Source organism: Geotrypetes seraphini, chromosome 10, assembly GCF_902459505.1.
Source record: "Geotrypetes seraphini chromosome 10, aGeoSer1.1, whole genome shotgun sequence".
Classification (NCBI taxonomy): Eukaryota; Metazoa; Chordata; class Amphibia; order Gymnophiona; family Dermophiidae; genus Geotrypetes; species Geotrypetes seraphini.
Window position 1 is genome coordinate 121,932,534 of NC_047093.1, and position 23,940 is coordinate 121,956,473.

At 46.5% G+C, this 23,940-nt stretch overlaps 1 protein-coding gene across 2 annotated transcripts in view; it reads left to right on the plus strand.

The window, feature by feature from the left end:
- The window catches only part of AP2A1 (adaptor related protein complex 2 subunit alpha 1), a 44,704-nt gene extending 21,271 nt beyond the window's left edge, over positions 1 to 23,433 (plus strand). The window contains exons 14-23 of one of the 2 annotated variants that reach the window (XM_033961052.1): positions 7,840 to 8,004; positions 9,177 to 9,334; positions 10,495 to 10,569; positions 10,721 to 10,803; positions 20,156 to 20,245; positions 20,363 to 20,486; positions 20,587 to 20,703; positions 21,694 to 21,763; positions 22,118 to 22,252; positions 22,368 to 23,433. In XM_033961052.1, coding sequence (XP_033816943.1) covers positions 7,840 to 8,004; positions 9,177 to 9,334; positions 10,495 to 10,569; positions 10,721 to 10,803; positions 20,156 to 20,245; positions 20,363 to 20,486; positions 20,587 to 20,703; positions 21,694 to 21,763; positions 22,118 to 22,252; positions 22,368 to 22,445 — 1,095 coding nt within the window. In that variant the 3' untranslated portion in view covers positions 22,446 to 23,433. The remainder of the gene's footprint in view (positions 1 to 7,839; positions 8,005 to 9,176; positions 9,335 to 10,494; positions 10,570 to 10,720; positions 10,804 to 20,155; positions 20,246 to 20,362; positions 20,487 to 20,586; positions 20,704 to 21,693; positions 21,764 to 22,117; positions 22,253 to 22,367) is intronic. The other variant, XM_033961053.1, reaches the window with a different exon arrangement.
- Positions 23,434 to 23,940: the final 507 nt, after the last annotated feature.

Consider the following 23,940-nt stretch of genomic DNA (forward strand, 5'->3'; position numbering starts at 1 on the left):
AGAAATTTATATTAATCATCATTGACCAATTTAAAATATTAACTATATGATCACCATCAATTAAATAATTGCTAAATATCTTTATGCTGTACAAGCTCATGAAAATATAAACTCATTATTAATAAATTAAAATATTCTCAATTATATATTAAATTTTATGAACTTTTATATATTATTCCAATCATGTAAGAAATATAAGTTAGACAGTTATCAATCAATTAAAACCTATCTTCAAATAATAATATATTCATTAGATTACATTTAATTGGAATAGATTAAATTACAGTTTTTGGTTGAATTCATTATGTCATATGTACAAGATGGAAAGAATGTTAGCCTTGCAGAACTAAAAGACACGGTTAACAAGGGTTAGGGTAGAAAGGAACTCCAGTGAAGGGAAAAGACAAAATGAAGAGAAAATGTAGGACAGAGTAACCAGAGAGAGGAAGAGTTACATTTTTTTTTTTTTTTTTTTTTTTTAATCTTTATTCCTTTTTATTTCTTTCAACAAGTGTACAGTATTATTACAATTAATTTACATAACACACTTGGCATTCTTAAATAATATTATTATACATGTTTTTATTCCCCCCCCACCTCCCACCCTTTTCCATATCAATAAAATATTCCTTCCAAATTTATATATAATTATACATCCCTTTTTGATAATACAATTAATCTGACATGAAATCTGTCCCTCCCCCCATCCTTCTTCCTCAAACACTTTAAACATTTCATTATACCCAGTAATGCACAACAATAAATATCCCATCCTATTACATATATCTCCTTATTTTTCATAACAACATATTTCCAATATTTTTCCCTCCCATCCCATCCCATTTCTATATATTATCCCCTAAGGAAAAAGAATAAACTTTACTCGTTTTAATATTCAATTAATGGCCTCCACACCTCTTGAAATCTTTTAAAATACCCCCTCTGTATCGCAAGAAATCTTTCCATCTTATACATATGTCAAACTGAGTTCCACCAAAAATTACAATTCAATCTAGAACAGTCTTTCCAATTAGTTGTTATCTGTTGAATTCCCACTCCCGTAAGAATTAACAATAATTTATTGTTTGCTGTAGATATCTGACTTTTGGCCCTCATACACATTCCAAAAATCACTGTGTCATAGGATAAAGCCACATGACTCTCCATCAACATATTAAGTTGATCCCATATTGATATCCATGGACAATAAAATAAAAGATGGTCTGGAGTTCCAACTTCAATTTTACAATGCCAGCATCTATTAGACTTAGAGCAATCTAATTTTTGTAATCTAGTAGGGGTCAAGAATGCTCTATGCAACAAAAAGAACCATGTTTGCCTAATAGATGCTGACATCGTACCTTTAATTCTCCAAGACCAAATACGTGGCCATTGAGATGCATTAATCTGATGCTTAATCTCAATGCTCCAAATATCTCTTAATCCATTTTTAGGTTTCTTATTCAAATAATTAGATATAATTTTATACCACTTTGCGGCCTGGTGTCCCTGAAAATCTGCCTGGAAACATAAGAATTCTAAGCTGTAATGATCATTTAAAGATTTCCATTCAGGGAACCCCACCTGAATAGCCTGCTTCAATTGCAACCACTTATAATTTTGTTTTTTATTCAGACCATATTTATGTTGCAATTGTGAAAATTCAAGCATCTTACCATTATCAATTACTTCCGTTAATGATCTTATACCTGCTTTAATCCAATCTTTCCAGACAACCTTAAACCCGCCTATTTGTATCTTGGAGTTTACCCAAATAGTCTGTTGTTTCGATTTTAAAATAGAATCAGTAGTTAATTTGTCTACAAACCTTAATGTTTTCCAAGTATCCATTAATACTCTATTGTCCTTACGTATTCTAGGCACTTTTATACCAAGCAAAAGATCAAGCCTAAGTGGAAAGATAAGTGATCTCTCCACCCTTAACCGCTCTGGGAGGACCCAATACATACCTTGGCGCATGATATAGGCCTGATGATACCTATAAAAATTGGGAAAATTTACCCCACCCTCCTCAATTGGTCTTTGCAAAGACACTAAAGCCACTCTTGCAATTTTACCCAGCCAAATAAATTTAACCAGAATACTATTTAATTTTTTATAGAAAGACCCCTGAAAAAACACTGGTATCATTCCCAATTGATAGCAAACCACAGGCAAAATCATCATTTAACAGTTTGTACTCTTCCCCACCAGGACAAATGTAAAGGATTCCATTGCTCACACAACTCTGTAACTTTTTGTAATAAAAATTTTTCATTTATTCTCATTGTCTCTTCAAGTGTTTTATTCAGCCAAATACCTAAGTACTTTATTCCATCCTCTTTCCAAATAAAAGGGAAAGAATCAAGTATACCTTTTGTACAATGCACATTTAAAGGTAAAATCTCTGATTTAGTCCAATTTATTTTGTATCCTGAGAATTTTCCAAATGTATCTATGACCTTCAGTAGACATGGGATTGTTGTTTCTGGATTCCTCAAATGAAGCAAGATGTCATCTGCATAAGCAGATACTTTATATTCCACTCCAGCACATGAAATACCCTGTATGTCCTTTGCCTGTCGAATAGCTAATAATAAGGGTTCAAGAACTATATCAAAGAGCAAAGGAGATAATGGACAACCTTGTCTAACTCCCCTCTGATCTTAAATGCCAGGATTCTAAGATCTTTATAGTACCTGACTTTGCAAAAGCTACAGCCTACAAAAGAAAACAGCTTTTGGATTTAAGACCTAAACTGAGAGCAATGGGAGCAAGATATGGATTGATATACCATGCTATTATGTTAAATTGATAGAGAATCAAGTGATATTGTACAAATTTAAATGTTATTTTATGATACACTTGTAAGATGCAAAATGAATAAAGAATTTTTTAAAAAAAGAAATATGTTAGACATTAGTTATCAATCAATTAAAACCTATCTTCAAATAATAATATATTCATTAGATTAATATATATAAATATAAAACACTTTTAATATAAACTCATCATTAGTGATACTTAATATCTAAATTCATGAATTTATAAAGCCCCTAGATATAGGCAACTAATTAAAATTTTTTTAAAATGATGGAACTCATAATTCTATGTTTACATTTAGTGAACTATTCACAGGACTAATATACAAAAACTAATGTTCTTAATTATATGAAAACACCCACTCATTTGTTCTAATACATTGATTAATTAAAACCATCTATATACATCTTAATGACTTAAATCATTCACCTCATATAAACTATATACTGCAAATATTAAATTAACTAGTGTTTTAGCCCGTTACATTAACGGGTGCTAGAGTAGATGTCTGTCTGTTTTTTTTGGTTTTTTTAAATTTGTCTCTCTCTCCTTGGATGCTGTCATTCTTTCTGTCTGTGTCTTTCCCTGGCCCCCTGTCTGTCTATCTTTATTTCTAACTCTATCCTCTTCCCTCAATCCTGCATGTGCCCTTTTTTCTTTCTCCTCCCTACTTCCTTCCAACGTCTGCTTCCCCTGTCCTCCACACTTCCATTCAGTGTCTGTCTCCCTCTCTCTACCCCTTCCATCTACTGTTCACCCTCTGTCTTGCCCCTTTCATTCACTGCCATCTCTTCTCCTTCCATCCAGTGTCTGCCCTCTCTCTTTCTGTTCCATAGGGCCTCTCTCCATCTCCTCCTTCCTATTCCCTTGGTATGGCATACCTTCCTCCTTCCCTCCATGTCCTGCCATCTCTTCTTCCCTCCAAGCCATTCTCTCCCCCTCTGCTCTCTTTCCTCCTTGAACTACTTCATGGGGCAGCAGCAGCATTCACAATTCATTGCTGTTGCTGGCTTCAGGTCTTCCTCTCTGGCCGGTCCTGTCTTCATGAAAACAGGAAGTAGGCAGGACCGGCCAGAGAGGAAGGCCTGAAGCCGGCAACAGCAGCGAATTGTAAACGTTGCTGCTGCCTGAAGCACCCGAGGAAGACGCTTTTCTCCCCTCTCAGCCCAACCCCCGCTGACTCTGCGACCCTCCCAGCAAGATGACTTTAATAACAAACCTCCCTCCAGCGTTGGCAGCCGCAGTACGCTAAACAGGCTGCTTCGCGGCTTTCTTCTGCTGTTGAGTCCCTCTGTCGCGTCATTGATGATGTCATCAGTGACGCGGCAGAGGGACTCAACTGCAGGAGAAAGCCGTGAAGCAGCCTGTTTAGCATGCTGCGGCTGCCAACGCTGGAGGGAGGTTTGTGCCGGTATGTGCAGAAGCGGTATGTCCCTCCCCCCTCCAGTACCTGTGCAGCACTTTGCATGGCGCATCCTACCACGATCCTGAGTCGGCCACAGCGCTCGAGTGTGGGCCCTAACCGCGCATCCGCTCTCCTGCCTGCCACGGACCTACTGATCACGGAACACGCAGGTAGGAGTGCGCATTTGCGGCTAGCGTTTTATTATATAGGATATGATATTAAACTAAAACATGATATGAGCTATATCGATTCTCAATTCTCAGTTCTTAATACTTATAGGTATTGATTTTCACAGGCTTTAGGCTTCTAGTCTTGCCGCTAACTTTTACTATTTAAAAACGCTGCGTATTTTACTTTAAAATTCAAGTGGTAACTAACAAATTTCTGGGTCAGAAATAGCTATTTTACTTTATATTTCCAACTTACTAGAGAGTGAATTCACTTTTTTTTAGCGTTTTTCATGTTTTAAAACTATATTAGAACTAATTATTCACCATGTTTTTAAGGCTTATTGCACATGCGCAAAGTATTGATTAAATACACAAATCAAAACCATTTCAAGACTCTTTAAAACCTCATAGGGCTCCTACGGGGGTTAGCGCATCGGACATTTCATCACGCGCTAACCCCCGCGGCAAGCCAAAATACTAACGCCTTGTCAATGGAGGCGTTAGCGACTAGCGCGGCAGGCGGTTGAACGCGCGTTCAACCCCTACTGCGTCTTGATAAAAGGACCCCTTAGTAAATTAAAGTTATGCCTAACTCATTCACTATTTAATATATTTCTGAGTTAAATTCTGTTGGCCTCAAAGAAAGCGAACAGAATGTTGGGCATAATCAAAAAGGGTATCACTACCAGAACAAAGGAGGTTATTCTAATCTAATCTAATCTAATCTAAACCTTAAGTGTATTGAGCGATGGTTCGCCCATTTCTGGAGTACTGTGTCCCGTACTGGTCGCCGTACCTTAAGAAGGATATGGCGATACTCGAGAGGGTCCAGAGAAGAGCGACAAGGATGATAAAGGACATGGAAAACCTTGCATATACTGAAAGGCTAGAGAAGCTGGGGCTCTTTACCCTGGAAAAGCGGAGACTTAGAGGGGACATGATAGAGACTTATAAAATCATGAAAGGCATAGAGAAGGTGGAGAAGAACAGATTCTTCAGGCTAACCGGGCCAACAAAAACAAGGGGGCATTCAGAAAAATTGAAAGGAGACAGATTCAAAACGAACATCAGGAAGTTCTTCTTCACTCGGAGGGTGGTGGATACCTGGAATGCGCTCCCAGAGGAGGTGATAGGGCAGAGTACAATATTGGGCTTCAAAAAGGGATTGGATGACTTCCTGAAGGAGAAGGGGATTGAAGGGTATAGGTACAGGTATTAAATGAATAGGGAGTAAACAATTTAGGTAAAGGACCACTTACAGGTCACGGACCTGGGGGGCCGCCGCGGGAGCAGATTGCTGGACACGATGGACCCTTGGTCTGACCCGGCAGAGGCAATGCTTATGTTCTTATTACTTTTCTCGTAATCAAACTCACCATATACGGCATCCTTTCTCGTTTAGAGCTAGAGAAGAACTGAAAGTAAAATACACAGCATTCTTAAATAGTAAAGAGAAGTTGTCAAGCTATGATTTTTGAATAGTGGTTCAACCGGTCATTTTACAGAAATTGGATTACTTTAACTCGTTATATCTGGGAATAGCATCTGTGAGATGTAGAGCTTTACAGGTCTCACGAAATGCAGCAGCATGATTAATTTCTGGGGGAAGTAGATTTGATCATGCGACCCTCCCACTGCTGAAAAAACTTCATTGGTTGCCAGTAAAATATGGCATTACTTATAAAATTCTCCGGTTGATCTTTAAAATGATTCATTCTGGGATCCCCTGGGACCTGACTCAAGTACTGAAAGTCAGGCCTCCTAGATCATTGAGGTTGGAGGGGATGATGCGGTTGTGAAAACAAGGGCTTTTTTTTTTTTTTTTTCAACAAGGGCTTCAATAATTTCGATAGTGGGCATTTTTATGGAACAACCAGACGGGAACACTTAGGCTGCTTTCTGATATCCAGCAATTTAAGAAGATGTTAAAAGACAACTTTATGGGTAGAGGCTTTCTTCTGAATAATTATTTATTTAAATTGGAGAATGTTTTAGATCAGGGATCTCAAAGTCCCTCCTCGAGGGCCGAAATCCAGTCAGGTTTTCAGGATTTCCCCAATGAATATGCATGAGATCTGTTTGCATGCACTGCTTTCATTGTATGCTAATAGATCACAAGCATATTCATTGGGGAAATCCTGAAAACCCGACTGGATTGCGGCCCTCGAGGAGGGACTTTGACACCCCTGTTTTAGATGTATGTAAATTATTTGATTTGTACTGTTTTGAAGATTGTGTACATGTTTTGTGAGGTGCTTAGGTGCTAAAACTTTCTCTCTGCACACTTTTCTCCAACGCTGCCGTTTGCCCGACCACACTGAACAAAAATGTGCTGAACTTTTTCGGCACTCTAGGATGATGTCATTGTGGGGGCGGAGCCATCTTGACAAAAACCGTGAATAACCAAAGTCGTGAATATGGAGGGAGAAGTGTGTATTTTTATGCTCTTTGGTGAACCAGCATTTGTGTGTCTTTTTAAAGCTTTCACGGCGATTTAAGGACTGCTTGAACTGGGTTATACACTGATTAATTGCTTGTGTGGAATGATTAAAACATACGGTAAGTTTGTTGGCGACTGGTATGAGCACATTGAAACGTGTTTTCATCAGTTTTGAGCATAAGAGTTGTAATAGGAGGGTGGTGCTTTGTGTGGGGGTGTAGATGGTGGTTAAAATGGGAGCCTCAGGCAGCTCAGACCCTTCCCTCTCTGGGTACTGTTATGTGTAGCCATCTGCACTTACCGTGTTTCCCCGAAAATAAGACAGTGTCTTATATTCATTTGGGGCACTAGGGCTTATTTTTTTCATGTACATGATCATCTCTCCCTTCCTCTCCTTCACCCTCCATGTGCAACGTCTTTCCTCCCCTCTCACCCATCCCCTTGTGCCTTCTCTATGCAGCATCTTTCTATCCCTCCATCCCTCCCATCGCCCTGTGCAGCAGAACCCTTGCCCAGCTTCCATTCTTCCCTCCCTTCCATCCCTCGTGCAGCAGCAGTCTACAAATACCTTCCGGCAGAGGAGCGTCGGGCCAGCAGCCTTCTCGCTGGGGCCTTCTGTGTACCGTGTTACTGATGATGTCATCAGTACACAGAAGGCCCCAGCGAGAAGGCTGCTGGCCCGACGCTCCTCTGCCGGAAGGTATTTATGGCCACGGTCGGCGGGGATCGGTTGGGAGGGAAGGATGGAGGGTTCAGTGGGGGTTCGGCAGTTCAGCTGTACGGCGGGGGAAGCGCGGCTGCCTACGACTAGGTCTTATTTTCGGGGAAACATAGTAGTACTCTGAAATGCTTGGTGAACTGCCTCCACCCACCGATCCAACACTCTCATAGTTGAATTTTTTTGGTTTGGATTTAGTGCAGGTCTTTCTCTTTAGTTGAAGGCAGAGCAGATTTTGTCCTGTCCCCAGAGGGCTTACAATCCTACATTCTGTGTCCGGCAGGCAACGGTGCTGGAGGAGATGCCACCGTTCCCTGAGCGAGAGTCTTCGATTCTTGCCAAGTTAAAGAAGAAGAAGGGGCCTGGAGCTGTCAGTGAGCTGGAAGAAGGCAAGAAAGAGCCAAATTCGGAGCTTAACGGAGGCGTTGAACCAGCCACCAGTACTACAGTAGGTCCTGGCCCTTCCCCGGTCTCCATCCTTTCTGCATTGCTCACGGTCTATATTGTGTTTCTATTGGCTTGGGGTGAGCTTTTCCCGTGATGTCCTGGTGGGGGTTGGAGGGGAAGTGTTACACTCATATGACAGCTCTGTTCCCATGCTGAATTTGGGTTTTAGAATTAAACGGGCTCCTTTCTAATCCCATGTTCAGAGAGCTTACAGGTTGTACCTGAGGAAGTGAAGGATGAATTGACTTTCCCCAGAGTCACAGGAGAGGCCCTAGCGAGGGTGTGTGATGCCTTGGCGGTGGTGCCCCCCCACCCCCGCTTCTCCCCGATCCCCTCCTCTGCCGCACTTGCAGCCCCCTTCCCTGCTCTCCCTCTGATGTCATAATATAACATAAAATCGAATTTGTAGACTGCATAACCATGGAAGTTCAATGCGGTTTACAAAAAATTAAATAATAACAAACGAAGAAGGCAGGGAAGGTCTAATCAGCAAGGTATTTTGAGAAAAGATAAGTTTTCAGTTGTTTGCTGAAATGCACATAAGAATGGGATGAAAGCAATGTGTCGAAAAAGCTGCCGGAAATGAAAGAGTGTGATCATGGTATTTCTTACTTTTACAGCCCTTGACGGGAGGAAATAGAAAAAGGGCATGAGATCTTCTAGTATTCCCTTGAGAAGCGAAATAGACCAAAGGCTCCTTGTAATAAATACAGCCCAGTTTAAAGAGTCTACAAGATTCCTTGGGAAACCAATGCAGTTTGCGGTAAAAAGGAGTTATGTGGTCGAACTTCTTCAGTATTCTGAATGAGTCTTAATCTGGCCATGTTTTTCTTGGTACTAGAAATGTAAACAATATTGCAGCGATCGAGCTGGCTTAAGAGTAGTGACTGGACCAAAACTTGGAATGCAGAAATTTCAAAGTATGGTCTAATAGTACGCAACTAGGTCAGAGCTACGAGGGTGGGGAAGGGATACACATGCGCAGCGGTAGGGCGGAGAGGACGCATACTCTCCCCCTCCCCGAGTCCACTTCTTTAAGCCATGTCCACCTCTTCACTGCTTGCGTGTTCCTGTTCGAGGCCTCTTCCTGCTTGACTCTGGAGTTTGGGGAGGGCGTTGCCTCTTGCTTTCATGCTGATAACGGCAAGCATATTTGATGATGTTTCCTCTCAGTCAACTCCTTCCCCGTCGGCTGATCTGCTGGGCCTGCGCGCAGCCCCTGTTCTTGGATCCACAGCCCCCGGTGCTGGCAACCTGCTGGTGGACGTTTTCTCGGACACACCCGCTGCCTCCGCAGGATTAAATTCAGAAGCTGAAGACAACTTCCTCAGGTAAGCCAGGAAACCTGTCTTTCATAGCCAGGACACGTTGTGGCCCCCAGCAAGGAGTGAGGGAAGCTGACCTTCATAACCAGACTGGCGGGTATGTCCCCTCTTTGACTGCGAAGTCTGTAGAGAGCCTAATTCTCTCACTCTGGGCTAGGCTGGATTTCCTCCAACTTAGGAGCTTCTGCTCGTGTTCCCTCTCTCTCTGTCCCCCCTCTAGGGCTGACTAGAGGAAATCCAGCACAGCCTGGAGTGAGAGGAATACGGAAATTACGCTGTCTACAGACTTGACGGTAAGTACTCGCTGGTCAAGACTGACATTCCCGTTTACAAGAAAGATTATTATCTGCCACTGTGCCTTCCCAGCTGTCCTTCCTAACCAGTGTTATGGTGGATGTCACTTTCCCCGCTCTGACGCCCTGTACTCGCTCTGCTTGGAAGGTTCTGCTCCGTACTGCCTCTCTGCAGCCCTTCCCTCTCTCTCTTGTCTTGCATTGTTTGATATGCAGTGGTTTGGGCACAGCTTCTGAGAGTCTTGTGTCACTGCCAGTGTGTGCAGCCCTGTATTCAGGGAGGGAACAGGGCACAGATAGAGGGAGGGAGGTGCCCCTCTGTACTCCCTCCTAGTAAATTGGACCATGCACACTCGGAGCGAGGAGGTATCGCTGTTCCAGGCCTCTGCTTGCCCTAGTCCCGGTGGGGATGTCACTATTGTAACGCAGAAAAACAGGCCAGAAAAGCTTTGGAGGCAGTCTTTTTTTATCTGGGATGGTGTAGTGAATTGTTGAAACACCATTGGGGCTTTTTTGTCCATTTTTCCGAGTATGAAAAAGCTTACAAGGACAAATCAATAGACGATGCTATACCATTGCAGAGCTGACCGCGCTCACCACCCTTGTATTGCAGAAATTTTATTACTAGAAATTAGTATCCACCCACCACAATGTTCTCTTTCTCCCTCTTGTGGCTGTGCAAAGTAATGACAGTCGACCATGTGACATTGTCCAGTTAGAAGATAACAGATAGCGTGCCTTGACCCCTAGCACCACATGCAGCGAGTACCAGTGAAATTGGGCTGTGAGATTCACTGTTCTTTTCTTGCTTCCCTTCAACCTCTGTCCATCCCCTCGCTGCTTTCTCTTCATCTGCTGATCTCCTTGCCTCAGCTCTGGTGCTGCCGCCGTTGCCGCTTCTGCTTCAGAGGACCTTCCTATCGCTGAGGCTGATGAGCTGCTGAACAAGTAAGGGGCCCACTGCATCCACACTGGTGGAGATCCCCACGCTGCGGGTCTGCAGTGAGGAGGAAACCCAGGGGAGGGGGGAGCGGGTGTGGCCACGAGATTGGGAAGGAGATCTGGGATTGTCTCACCTCTTTCCACACTTCCCTTTCAGGTTCGTGTGCAAGAATAATGGCGTCTTATTCGAGAACCAGCTGCTTCAGATCGGTGTCAAGTCAGAGTTCAGGCAGAACCTTGGTGGGTGTATGTTCACCATCAGATCTTGTAGCTCTTCTTCCATCTGCCAGGCTCCCCTCCTTTAGAAATAGGGACTGTGCTCCCCGGGGTGCCCCACTGCTCTGCTGGCATGTTTGTGTGGCCAGTTCATTAAAAATGCTGGCCCCTCCTACATGCAAATAGGTTGTTTTGGACAGTTTTAATTTGGATTTTTTTTTTCTTTTTTCTTTTTCAAAGTCTTTATTCATTTTTCATCTTATAACAAGTGCACAATATTATATCATTTAAATTAATACACATCCTTTGAATTTATTTCTATTATTATCATAAATACATTAATTTATTCCCTCCCCACCCACCCTTCCTAGTTCAATTACAAAAGTTGGATAGCTCTAAGTCTAATAGATGCTGGCATTGTAATCTGGAAGCAGGGACTCTGGATCATTTAATATTCTATTGTCCCTGTATCATGGCCTTTTGGAAATCAATTTGGTCTCAAATTAATTGTTTATTAGAAAACCAAGTAGTATTATCATATGATACAATTCTATTCGGTACATCAATGAGAATAAAAAGTCAAATTTCATCAAGTAATAATAAACTTTTCTTTAGCACTCTCCAGACCAGTAGAGGTTAACTTTACGATTGGGTATATATCTAATCATGACCAGCAGGTGGAGACTGAAAACAAAACTTTGGGACAGTATATCCTAGCCCCTCCTCTCTATTTCCCTCAGTCTTCTTTCAGTCTCCAGCAGGTGTTGAGTGATCTGTACCCATCTCCCTTGGTAGGGCTGTTGGAATTTGTTTAGAGGTTTATTGTCCCTGTTTTTAGCCGGACGGAGCTTGGACGGACTCTGTTTGGGGGTTCGTCCGACCTCGGGGGTGTCAAACCCGGCGGGTCACGAGCGGGGTCCCTCCCCCCACTTCCTCCACCTCCCCATATTTTTTTAGAGGAGCCTCAGCAGTAAGCCTTGCCCCCTAAATCAAGCAAGGCATATTGCTTCGAGAGCCTGTGGAGTCTGTTCTGTAAAAAAAAAAAAAAAAAAAAAAAAAAATCCTGAGGTAGTGCTGGTCTGGAGGGTTGTATCCCTTTAAGAAAACTGTATTTTACTGTATTTTTTCAACTAACCGGCACTTTTTTACAGCTAGGTCGCGTATGGAGCAATGAGCACTTCTAAAGGGAAAAAGTGCTCATTGTGCTCCAGACGCGAGGCACTCGCGGCCGGCCTGTGCAAGCGGTGTTCAGGCCGGTGCGGTGGAGGAGCTCCGTCGGCAGCGGCTGCAGGCGCCCAGAGCTCCCCGCCGATGGTGCCTCGCGAGTCGGCAGGGAACGGTGGAGAAGCCCGGTCTTCTCCGTCCGCCCACGGAGGGATTCCCCGAGCCGCCGACGGTCGGGTTTTAGAGGATTCCCTCTCAGCTGATATTTTGACAGCTGATGCCGGCTTGCCTGTTTTAGCGGCTGAGACTATTCAGGTCTCTCAGCCGCTTCAGGCTGTGGAGGGAGCTGTTTTGGCGGGAAAGACGCCATCTTCTCTGTCTGGCCCCTCCATTTTGTCTTCCACCTCAGGTGACCTTCCCCCTGTTTTGTCTAAGCAGGGGCAGGTTTCTGCTGGGTCCCCTGCTGTGGCAGGGAGTCCCTTGGGACCCTCGGGGGGTTTTTCCCCTGATTTTTTCTTTTCATTATGCAAAGCCTATTTTCAGGCGGCTGGGGGTCCCGGTTGCGCCCAGGGGGTCTCGGGGGGTGGGGTTTCCTCCGCGCTCCCTGCGGCTTTGCCTCTCTCGTCTGACGTGACGTCCCCTCCGCCGCCTCTCTTGTCCAAGCGTCCGCGGGTGTCGTGGGACGAGGATTTGTGGTCGGAGGAACGTGTCGGTATGGAGGAGGACCTGGACCCTTCTGAGGAATTCCAGGACCCTCTGGAGGGGACGGAAGCTGGCGGCGGGTTGTCGGGTTTCCCGTTCTCCAGTGACGAGGCGTCCGTGGTGCGCCTTTTTCAGAGAGATGAGCTGCCTGACCTTATTCAACAGGTTTCTTCGGCTTTGCGTTTTGAGGACGCGCCGCCGGAGACTCCGCGTGTGGGGGACCCTCTGTTACGAGGGATCCGTTCCGTTTCCCGCTCTTTTCCTATGCATCAGGATATTCGGGATATTATTCTTGAGCAGTGGAAAACGCCGGAGACGCCGTTTCGGCTGGCGCGCAGCATGGCTCGCCTGTATCCCATTCCTGAAGGGGATCGGGCTACGTTAGCTTCGCCAGTCGTGGATGCGGTGGTCTCGGCTATTTCCAAGCGGCATACCGTGCCTGTTGAGGGCGGTTCTGCCTTGCGGGACTCTGAGGAGCGCAAATTGGAGAACATCCTTAAGCAAAATTTTCAAGTCTCTGCTTTTGGGGTCCAGGCGGCTATTTGTGGGGGACTGGTCGCTCGCGCCGTGTTTCGGTGGGCGGAGCGGGTCTTGGATCGAGAGTCTGACGACTGGTCTCTGGTGGATCAGGAGGTAGCAAAGATTGAGATGGCTGCCTCATTCCTCTCGGATGCTCTGTATGACTTGGTGCGGATCTCGGCTAAGTCCATGGCTTTTGGCGTGGCCGCAAGGCGTGTGTTGTGGCTGCGCGCTTGGGCGGCGGATGCTGCGTCCAAAGCTAAGCTTACTAAATTTCCCTTTCGGGGGTCGTTTTTATTTGGAGAGGACTTGGATAAGTTGATTCAGACTCTGTCGGACTCGAAAGTTCCCCGTTTGCCGGAGGACCGTGCCCGCCCGGCGTCTCGGGGGGGTGCGGCCCGGGGGCGTTTGCGGGAATTTCGCAAGTATCGCCCTGGGCGTGGGGCTGCTTCTTTCCAGTCTCCGGGGTTTTCCCGGGGTCGGTTCTTCCAGCGCATGCAGCCCTTTCGGGGGGCCCGTCGGGGGGCAGGGAACCCCTCCGCCGGTTCCCCCGCTTCCCGTCCTGCACAATGACGCCTTGCCGGCGCCCCCCTTGGTTCCGGTGGGGGCCCGGCTGCGCGACTTTTTTCCCAAATGGGCCGAGATCACATCCGATCAGTGGGTCCTGGAGGTGGTGCGGGACGGTTATGCCCTGGAGTTCGCCCGCTCTCTGCCGGATTTTTTCCTCGCTTCTCCGTGTCAGACTCCGGGGAAGAAGCAGGCTTTTCGCCAGACCCTTCAGCGCTTGCTAGATCTCAGGGCAGTAGTTCCGGTGCCCCCCCCGGAGTGGGGCACGGGCAGGTACTCCATTTACTTTGTGGTGCCCAAGAAGGAGGGGACTTTTCGGCCCATCCTCGATTTGAAAGGGGTCAACAGGGCTCTCAAGGTTCCCTCTTTCCGTATGGAAACGCTGCGGTCGGTCATTCTGGCGGTTCAGCCGGGGGAGTTTCTCACTTCTCTCGATCTGACGGAGGCCTACTTGCATGTTCCTATTCGGACCTCTCATCAGCGTTTCCTGCGCTTTGCGATCTTGGGTCGGCACTATCAGTTCTGTGCGCTTCCCTTTGGGCTGGCCACGGCTCCCCGGACGTTCACCAAGGTGATGGTGGTCGTCGCGGCAGCCTTGCGGTCGGAGGGCATTCTGGTACACCCCTACCTGGACGACTGGTTAATTCGGGCCAAGTCGTTGCAGGAAAGCTACCGGGTTACGGCTCGGGTGGTGGAGTTTCTCCGGTCGCTGGGCTGGGTGGTCAACCTTTCCAAGAGTCGGTTGGTTCCGGCTCAGCGTCTGGAGTACCTCGGGGTGCTGTTCGACACCTCCTTGGGGAAGGTCTTCCTCCCAGAGGCCCGGGTGAGCAAATTGCAGTCTCAGATTCGCCTGCTTTTGGCGTCCCGGTGTCCTCGGGCGCGAGATTTCCTCCAGGTCCTGGGGTCGATGGCGGCGTCCCTGGACGTGGTGAGGTGGGCGCGGGCCCACATGCGTCCTCTTCAGTATGCTCTGCTCCGGAGGTGGTCTCCCCAGAGGCACGGGATGGATGTTCCGGTTCCCCTGCGAGGCTTGGCGCGCTGCAGTCTGCGTTGGTGGCTCCGGACCCCTCACCTAGTTCAGGGGGTGGGTCTGGATCTTCCGCAGTGGACGGTGCTCCTTACGGATGCGAGTCTCCTGGGTTGGGGGGCCCAGTGTCTGGGTCACTCTGCTCAGGGAACCTGGTCCACGGAGGAGGCCTCCTGGTCGATCAACGTGTTGGAGACCAGGGCGGTCCGGCTGGCGCTGTTGGCTTTCCACTCCCTTTTGTTGGGCAAGTCGGTCAGAGTCCTGTCGGACAATGCCACGGCAGTGGCTTATGTCAATCGTCAGGGGGGCACCAAGAGCACTCTGGTGGCGCAGGAGGCGGCTCGGCTCATGGTTTGGGCGGAGTCGCATCTTCTGGACCTCTCGGCCTCTCACATTGCCGGGGTAGAAAACGTTCAGGCGGACTTCCTCAGTCGTCACTTCTTGGATCCGGGAGAGTGGTGTCTCGGCGCCGAGGCGTTTCAGTTGCTAGTGCGTGCTTGGGGGCAGCCCCTGATGGATCTGATGGCTACAAGTGGCAACGCCAAAGTACCCCGCTTCTTCAGTCGTCGCAGGGACGGTCTGGCCGAGGGTCTGGATGCTCTGGTCCAACCGTGGCCAACGGAGGGGCTGTTGTATGTGTTCCCTCCTTGGCCATTAGTAGGCAGAGTACTGCTTCGCATTGTTCGCCATCCGGGGCTGGTGGTCTTGGTGGCTCCGGATTGGCCTCGTCGTCCGTGGTATGCGGATCTGGTGAGGCATCTGGTGGCGGATCCTCTTCCTCTGCCTCTCGAGTGCGATCTTCTGACGCAGGGTCCCATTCCCATGTTCGACCCGTCTCCCTTTTGTCTTACGGCTTGGCTCTTGAAAGGGGCCGCCTGAGTAAGAAGGGATATTCCGACAAGGTGATCTCTACACTTTTGGGGTCCCGGAGGCTTTCTACCTCTCGGGCTTATGTACGGGTTTGGCGTCTGTTTGAGGAATGGTGCCGAGCGCGGGGAGTGGTCTCCTTTCGCGCTTCTCTGCCTAACATTCTAGAGTTTTTGCAGGATGGCCTGGATAGGGGCCTGGCCTGGTCTTCTCTTCGGGTTCATCTGGCGGCCCTGTCGGCTTTTCGGGGGCTGGTGACAGGTCAGCGTTTGTCAGCCATTCCTGATGTGATTCGCTTTCTTAGGGCGGCCAAGTTGCTCAGGCCTCCCATAAGGCCCTCGATTCCCTCTTGGGATCTCAATCTGGTTCTCTCTGTTCTAGTGCGCCCTCCTTTCGAGCCGTTGGATGGCTGTTCGTTGAAGGACCTTACGCTGAAGTCGGTCTTTTTGGTGGCCATTACTTCCGCTAGACGGGTGTCGGAGCTACAGGCTTTCTCTTGTAGGGCTCCCTTCCTGGAGTTTTCAAAGGAGCGGGTTGTTTTGCGGCCTGTTCCTTCCTTTCTGCCGAAGGTAGTTTCTCCTTTTCATGTCAATCAATCGGTGGTCCTCCCGGTCTTGGGTAGTCGGGAGGGTTCTTCTGAGCAACGACAGCTGCGCAAGTTGGATGTCGGTCGGGTCCTCCATGCTTATGTGCAGCGGACCCGGGATTTTCGGAGCTCCGATCATCTCTTTGTGCTTCTGGCGGGTCCTCGTCGGGGGGCTGGCGCTTCTAAGGCTACTATTGCGCGCTGGATCAAGGAGACGATCGCTTCCGCTTATCTTCTGAGTCAGAAGCCGGTTCCGGAGTTTCTCAAGGCTCATTCCACTAGGGGTCAGGCGGCTTCTTGGGCTGAGTCGTCGCTCGTGCCTCCGGTGGATATTTGTAAGGCTGCGGTTTGGTCCTCCTTGCATTCATTTGTTCGGCATTATCGGGTAGATGTTCAGGCGCGTCGGGACGCGGTGTTCGGTGAGCGTGTTCTGGTATCGGCCCTTCGGGGGTCCCGCCCGTGAGAGGGACTGCTTTGGTACGTCCCAATCGTAAAGTTAACCTCTACTGGTCTGGAGAGTGCTAAAGAAGGAGAAATTAGGTTCTTACCTGCTAATTTACTTTCTTTTAGCTTCTCCAGACCAGTAGAGGTCCCCACCCTGTCTGTTGTTGTTGTTGTTGTTGGGGCTGTTGCGCGGGCAGTTTTTGGTTTTTGCTGCGGGTTCTAGTATTTTTCTAGGGCCGGGGAGAATTGAAGAACAGCGGCTGTGGCTCGGCTGGCTTAGCTGGCGAGCTGTGGGGACCTTCTTCCTTCGGGAATTTCTCCTCTGCATTTTCCAACAGCATTTTTTGGGTATGTTATTGGTTACTCCTTTCGGAGTATTGTTTTTTCTCTCTGTTGTTTCCAGTTCTTGGTTCTGCTTGGCTATTCGGCAGACTGAGGGAAATAGAGAGGAGGGGCTAGGATATACTGTCCCAAAGTTTTGTTTTCAGTCTCCACCTGCTGGTCATGATTAGATATATACCCAATCGTAAAGTTAACCTCTACTGGTCTGGAGAAGCTAAAAGAAAGTAAATTAGCAGGTAAGAACCTAATTTCTCCTTATTGATTATGACAGGAGTCGCCATACAACATATCACCAGGAATTGGAGAAATTATAGTAGACAACTATACTTTCTGGTGGAACTCATTGTGCCATATTTACAAAATGGAAAGAACAATTACCATACAAAAAGGAAATTATAATAATTTTAAAAAGATCTGGGGGCCATTAACAACTTATTGCAATGAATAGACGCCATTTTCCATTGAAAGTACATTTATAATATAGGGGAGGGGGGTGGTATAAAGTTCTATTTAAGGTTTAATCATTAGATAAGAATGTAATATTTATATTTGGATTTTTTTTTTTCAATAATGGCAAAAAGATTAGATGTCTGGTTGGGCCATTTTTTGAAAATGAAAGATAGACATCTTGGATGTTCTCCACCTGATTTTTGGACGTCTTTCTCAAAACATCCAATACTTAGACGTTCTATCAAAAATGCCCCCTATGCGTTCCAATTATGTCATATGAAATAACAAGGTCACAGAAATGAAAACATGGATAATTACTTTAAAAACCTTTGTTTTGAGGAAATAATTATTTCTTCTTTGAATAATTTATATTCTGCCTATCCTACAATTCTATGTGGATTACAAATTATTCAGATACTCAAGCATTTTCCCTAACTGTCCTGGGGGGCTCCCACTCTATCTAATGTACCTGGGGCAATTGGGATTAAGTGACTTGCCCAGGGTCACAAGGAGCAGTGCGGGATTTGAACCCACAACCTCAGAGTGCCAAGGCTTTAACCACTGTACCACACACTCCCACATTATGTGGGATCTGTATGTTGTAGTTAGTTTAATTGTTCATCAGATTACTTAATTGTTTAAGAGTTTATAATCAAACTATTATCATTTGTTATGGTTTGAGATGTCTGATGATTTTGAATTCTGTTTATTTATTTATAATTTTTGAATTTTTGGTAAGCCATTATGCTGACTTAGGTTTATATGTTTTGCCCCTGAAGCAGGATATATATATATATATATATATATATATATATATATACCAACAATATTAATAAAACACTTTCACAAAAGAAAGATGCACTATGTCACATACACATACACAGTACAGGCTGAATGACCATTTGTAAATGGAAGAAAAAGCCTCAGACAAGGGCCCTCCCACCTCCACAATGGTGGAATAACGGTGGTTAAGCGTTCACCTTACTGGCAAAAAACCTCCTTCAAATGAAACAAGCACTGTGCTTCGTTATACTTTGTTTCTGGAAGATGTTACAGATAGATGAAAATGTAAATCAACTTATTTTCTGTTGATCAGTACATCAACGGTGGCCAGCGTTTCACAAGTCTGCTGCCTCAGGGTATAACGTATCCGATCAAACTGGAACCAAAACAAAAAGTTAAAGTTAAAATTGGACCAGTGTATATCTTCACAAACTTCAGTAAAAACCAGAGGGACATACCTTTAAATCGGACGCTAAACACATCTCCTACGTCCAAAGATGGCTCCACATAGCTCCCACTGGATTTGAATACTCCCGGTATGCTATCGTCATAACCGGAAGTGACAACACGTCAGTGCTCAAACGCTATTGCAGGAACAGCAAGTAAGTTTTGGGTACCAGATCTTAAAGCCCTACCTGACACAACTTACACAATGGTTGTAAAACTCCAGACTGCATCACTTTTTAAACTAAAACCAAGACCTTAAACGTTATCCTAAAACGCAAAGGCAACCAACGATAAGAAGTAAGTAATGAAGTTACCTGATGGAATCTACCAACTCTACCCAAAAGTCTTAAAGCGGAATTTTGTAAAGTTTGGAGCTTCCGCAAACACCCAGAAAACCTACTAAAAGTTCATTTGCATAATCTAAATGTGCAATAAACACCGCATAAATCAACGTTAAAAAGGTGTGCTTATCAATCGATCCTTGCACACACCTCAACTCCCAGAACCACATATACCCAGTGCTCACCATCATAAAAAGGGTAACTTCTCATCTAAAATCACCCCCAGATAGTGAAATGATTCCATAGTTGGGCTGTCCTGTTCGTAATAATGGCCAGGTTGATAGGGGGAAGGGCTAAGGGTTGAAGTTAGGTAGTAGAACGTCAGGAAGGTGTGAGATACAATATTATATCATTCTCTTTCCCTCTTCCCCTACTGTTTTCTCAAGTATTTTGAATGTCCTGTATTTTGTCTTTGTCTCTCCTTTTCTGTTTTTGTTCTCTTTTGAATATAGAAACCACTTAGATTCACTTGTCTTAAGTGATGTGTCAGATAAACTGAGCATGAACATGATTGGAGGTAGATGTGGGAAGGGATGAGGGTTGGAGTTAGGTGGTAGGATCTCGACAGAATGTGAGACACAATGGCTGGAGATAGATGTGGGAAGGGATGAGGGTTGGAGTTAGGTGGTAGGATCTCGACAGAATGTGAGGCACAATGGGTGGAGGTAGATGTGGGAAGGGATGAGGGTTGGAGTTAGGTGGTAGGATCTCGACAGAATGTGAGACACAATGGCTGGAGATAGATGTGGGAAGGGATGAGGGTTGGAGTTAGGTGGTAGGATCTCGACAGAATGTGAGGCACAATGGGTGGAGGTAGATGTGGGAAGGGATGAGGGTTGGAGTTAGGTGGTAGGATCTCGACAGAATGTGAGACACAATGGGTGGAGGTAGATGTGGGAAGGGATGAGGGTTGGAGTTAGGTGGTAGGATCTCGACAGAATGTGAGGCACAATGGCTGGAGATAGATGTGGGAAGGGATGAAGGTTGGAGTTAGATAGTAGGACCTCGACAGAATGTGAGACACAATGGGTGGAGGTAGATGGGGAAAGGATGAGGGTTAGAATGATGTGTATTTCAGACATTCTTCTCTTGATTGTGTCATGTTTGTTCTTGTCCCCTCTTTCTCTCTCTTTAAAGGACGCATGTACTTGTTCTATGGGAACAAGACATCAGTGCAGTTCCAGAGCTTCACTCCAACAGTCACATATCCTGGAGATCTTCAGAGCCATATCCTTTTCCAGCTGACTTTCCCCAGCTCCCCTCAGGAATCAACCTCTCCTTCCCCTTATTCATCCTCTCAGCCTCCCTTTTCAGCTTATGGCCTTCCTTAATGTAGTCCCCTACAGCTGAACTTGCAGACGAAACCAGTACATCCAGTAGTAGAAGGTGGAGCTCAGGTCCAGCAGGTGCTTAACATTGAGTGTTTGGAAGATTTTGAGGAAGCCCCTCTCATCAACATAAAATTTCGGTGAGTCCTGTTCATTGTGGGCGGGTGCTTGACTGACAGCCACAGGTGCCCCCTTGTCTTCTAATTGCTGTGTCACATACAACTGCTCTCCATCCCACAGATATGGAGGAACATTACAGAACATTACTCTCAAGCTGCCCATAACCATCAACAAGTTCTTCCAGGCTACAGAGATGCCATCCCAGGATTTCTTCCAGCGTTGGAAGCAGCTGTGTCTGTGCGTACCCCTTCAGTAAGAGGGAAGGGGGCAGGCAAGAGTAGAAAGGAGATGAAGAGAATGTTAGGAAGTGACACAGTTGGGTTCTACATGAGATGGGATGTTGGGGGGTGGACCAGTTGGGGAGTGTAGATGAAATGGCATGTTTTGGGGTGGCCCAGTTGGGGGGTGTCCATGAGATGGGATGTTGGGGAGTGGCCCGGTTAGGGGGTGTACATGAGATGGGATGTTGGGGGGTGGACCAGTTGGGGAGTGTAGATGAAATGGCATGTTTTGGGGTGGCCCAGTTGGGGGGTGTCCATGAGATGGGATGTTGGGGAGTGGCCCGGTTAGGGGGTGTACATGAGATGGGATGGTGGGGGGGTAGCCCAGTTGGGGGTGTACATTACTACTATTTATCATTTCTATAGCATTACTAGACATACGCAGTACTGTACATCAAAACACAGAAGAGACGGTCCCTGCTCAAAAGAGCTTATAATAATAATAATAACTTTATTTTTGTATACCACAGTACCATAACAGTTCAGAGCGGTTAACAGAGTAAGAGACTGTACATATATAGTGATGTTACAAATAAGTCATTCAGCATAGCTTAGCGAGTAGGGAGTGGTCAGGGAATCCGGAAGCATGTTGGAGATACAAGGCAGGGTTACAAGGCGGGGGGGGGGGGGGGGGGGTCAGAGGAATTTGTCAAAGAGATAGGATTTGATTGATTTCCTGAAAGTTTGGTAGGAGGGTGAGCTGGAGATGAAAACGGTAAGACACTTATTCCATTTGCCTGCTTGGAATGCCAGGAATCTATCGAGGGCAGACAAACTGAACAAGAAGGTGCATCTATACACTGCTCAAGTGGGGGAATTACAGAGGGAACGATAAAACAGATATTGGTGTTTAGCAGATGGAGGAATTATGGGATGTTTGGGAATGGCTCGGTCAGGAGTGTACATGGGCTGGCTTTTCATAGGATTTTATTTTCTCTCATGATAGGCCACAGCAGGAAGCACAGAAGATTTTTAAGGCCAGTCACCCGATGGATTCCGAGGTCACAAAAGCAAAGGTAGGGGCTGATCATTTTCCAGAGTCATCCCATATGTGGGCTCAGTACTGGAAGACAGTGAGGGGCTGTGTTTCGCCCACAGAAGGTCAGCGGCAGGAGCTCAAAGGAAACCAAGTGGTGCATAAAAGCAGTCTCTCCAAAAGATTGCACCATTATTGCTTTCATTAGGGAACACGATGCTCTGCTAGAACCTTGTGGGTGAGAAATCACTTGGTTCTCTTTGATGCAGCCCTTGCATGGGCGAAACACAGCCTGTGTTGGGTCTACTTTTTGGACTCTTTTCTTCTGGCTGATCTGCTGCTCCCCACAGTGAGGGCCTCTGGTCCGGATTTTTATTTGTGCTTTTCCTCCTAGCTTCTCGGTTTTGGTTCGGCACTGTTGGAAAACGTGGACCCGAATCCGGACAATTATGTGGGTGCAGGGATTATTCAAACTAAGTCCGTGCAGGTGGGGTGTCTGCTGCGCCTGGAGCCCAACCACCAAGCACAGGTATCTGCTCCCCAGGGTTTCATATCCAATTTGAACACCTTGTTGGGCTTTCTTAGCTCAGGGCAGGGCAGAGAACTTTGGCCTAGCTGACCAGCCCCTCTCCTTCTCTTTGCAGATGTATCGTCTGACACTTCGCACCAGCAAGGAAAGTGTGTCCAGACAGCTGTGCAAACTCTTGGCACAACAGTTTTGAAAAACATAACCAACACTACCCAGGCAGAGAGCGGCGGAGCGCTGCATGTGAGCGTGAATGGGAGTGCGAACGTCTTATCTATGCACATCGTGTACGCGTGCGGCTGGCTGTGTCCAGTGTGGTCCGAGAGATGCTGTTAATATTATTGTACTGCTCTTGTTTTGTCCTTCGTGTCTCTTCACCCTATCCATACTCATCAGACGAAGGGCAGGAAGAGAAAGAGGAGAGGGCTCCTGGCCCAACACATTCCTCGGCTGGTCCATGGTATCAATGCTGTGCCAAGGCAATGGAGACTATGAAATTTGAAAAGGAGCCTTGACCCACCTAGGATGCATCGGGTGGCTGGCCTTCCTCCCTCCCTCCTTGCGTGCAGAAAGCTAGGAGTGGCACTGTCTTGTGCCAAGGATTTAGGGACTGGGACAAATGGAAGAGGTGTGACTTCACACATGACTACTGCAGGGCGAGTGCCTGTGGGCTAGGAGAAAGAGAAGGTTTCGTTGCCCTCATTCTCTTGTTCGTGTGCTTCTGTGTTTTCTTTCTCCTTGGCCTCTTGGGAGTCAGCTGGGACCTGGTTTCTATCACTTCAGGCCCCCTCAGGCAGCTAAACCATGAAAAGGTTTCCCCTTCTTCCCCATCCTGAAGCCAGAGCATGGGATCCCTCGTCCTCCATATGCAGCTCAGTCTTTCCTGCTTCCTGCTCTCTCATCCCATCCCTTCCGTGCCTCTGTGGCTGGTGTTTTAGGATGATTTTTGTAATTGGTGAGGTTTAAAATCTGCCTTCCTGCTTTTGCTCTTGTGCAGGTGCGCCGTGAACCCCCATGTCTGTGTGTTTCTGTGTCTCTGCATGCGTTTCTAGATTCATATACCTGTGCTGGAAGCTTATCTACAGCCTTCGATCGTGGTAGACTTGTCTATTTTATAAATTCTTGTCATTCCCGTGAGAAAACACCACAATATTATTTCTGGATTAAAAGGAAGAGCCATTTCTCTTTGGTTTTCTGGTTTTTAATGGGGAGCAAGGGGGTTGACCTTGGTAAGACTGTTGGCAAGAGCCCGGTCAGGGATAGAGGGAACTAAAGCAAGAGGGGAAATTCCTCTGCTTTAAAATGGAAGACACACCATACAGGGTCAAAATTACCCAGTTCCAGAGGGGAGAGTAGAGCCTCCTCCTGAATTTCTGACAGCTTTTCATGGTGAATTATGGTTGTTGCAGTGTTCTGTATACATTGGGGACTACAATCCCACCCTGTTTTGGGATGTGAGCTCCAGACCCTGTCCAGGATCCCTCCAGCCCAGCATCCTATCTCTGATGGTGGCCAGTCTGGGTCAGTGGAGTGACGATGTTCCCAAATGGACTTTATTTGAAAGTATCAAAGTTCCAAAGGTACACTAAAATCATCCACATAAAATAATTCCATCCACATAAAAGTAAATCATCCACATAAGAGCCTTAAAGGACCTAGTCCGCTAGGGATACAGGACCCAACACGGTCCG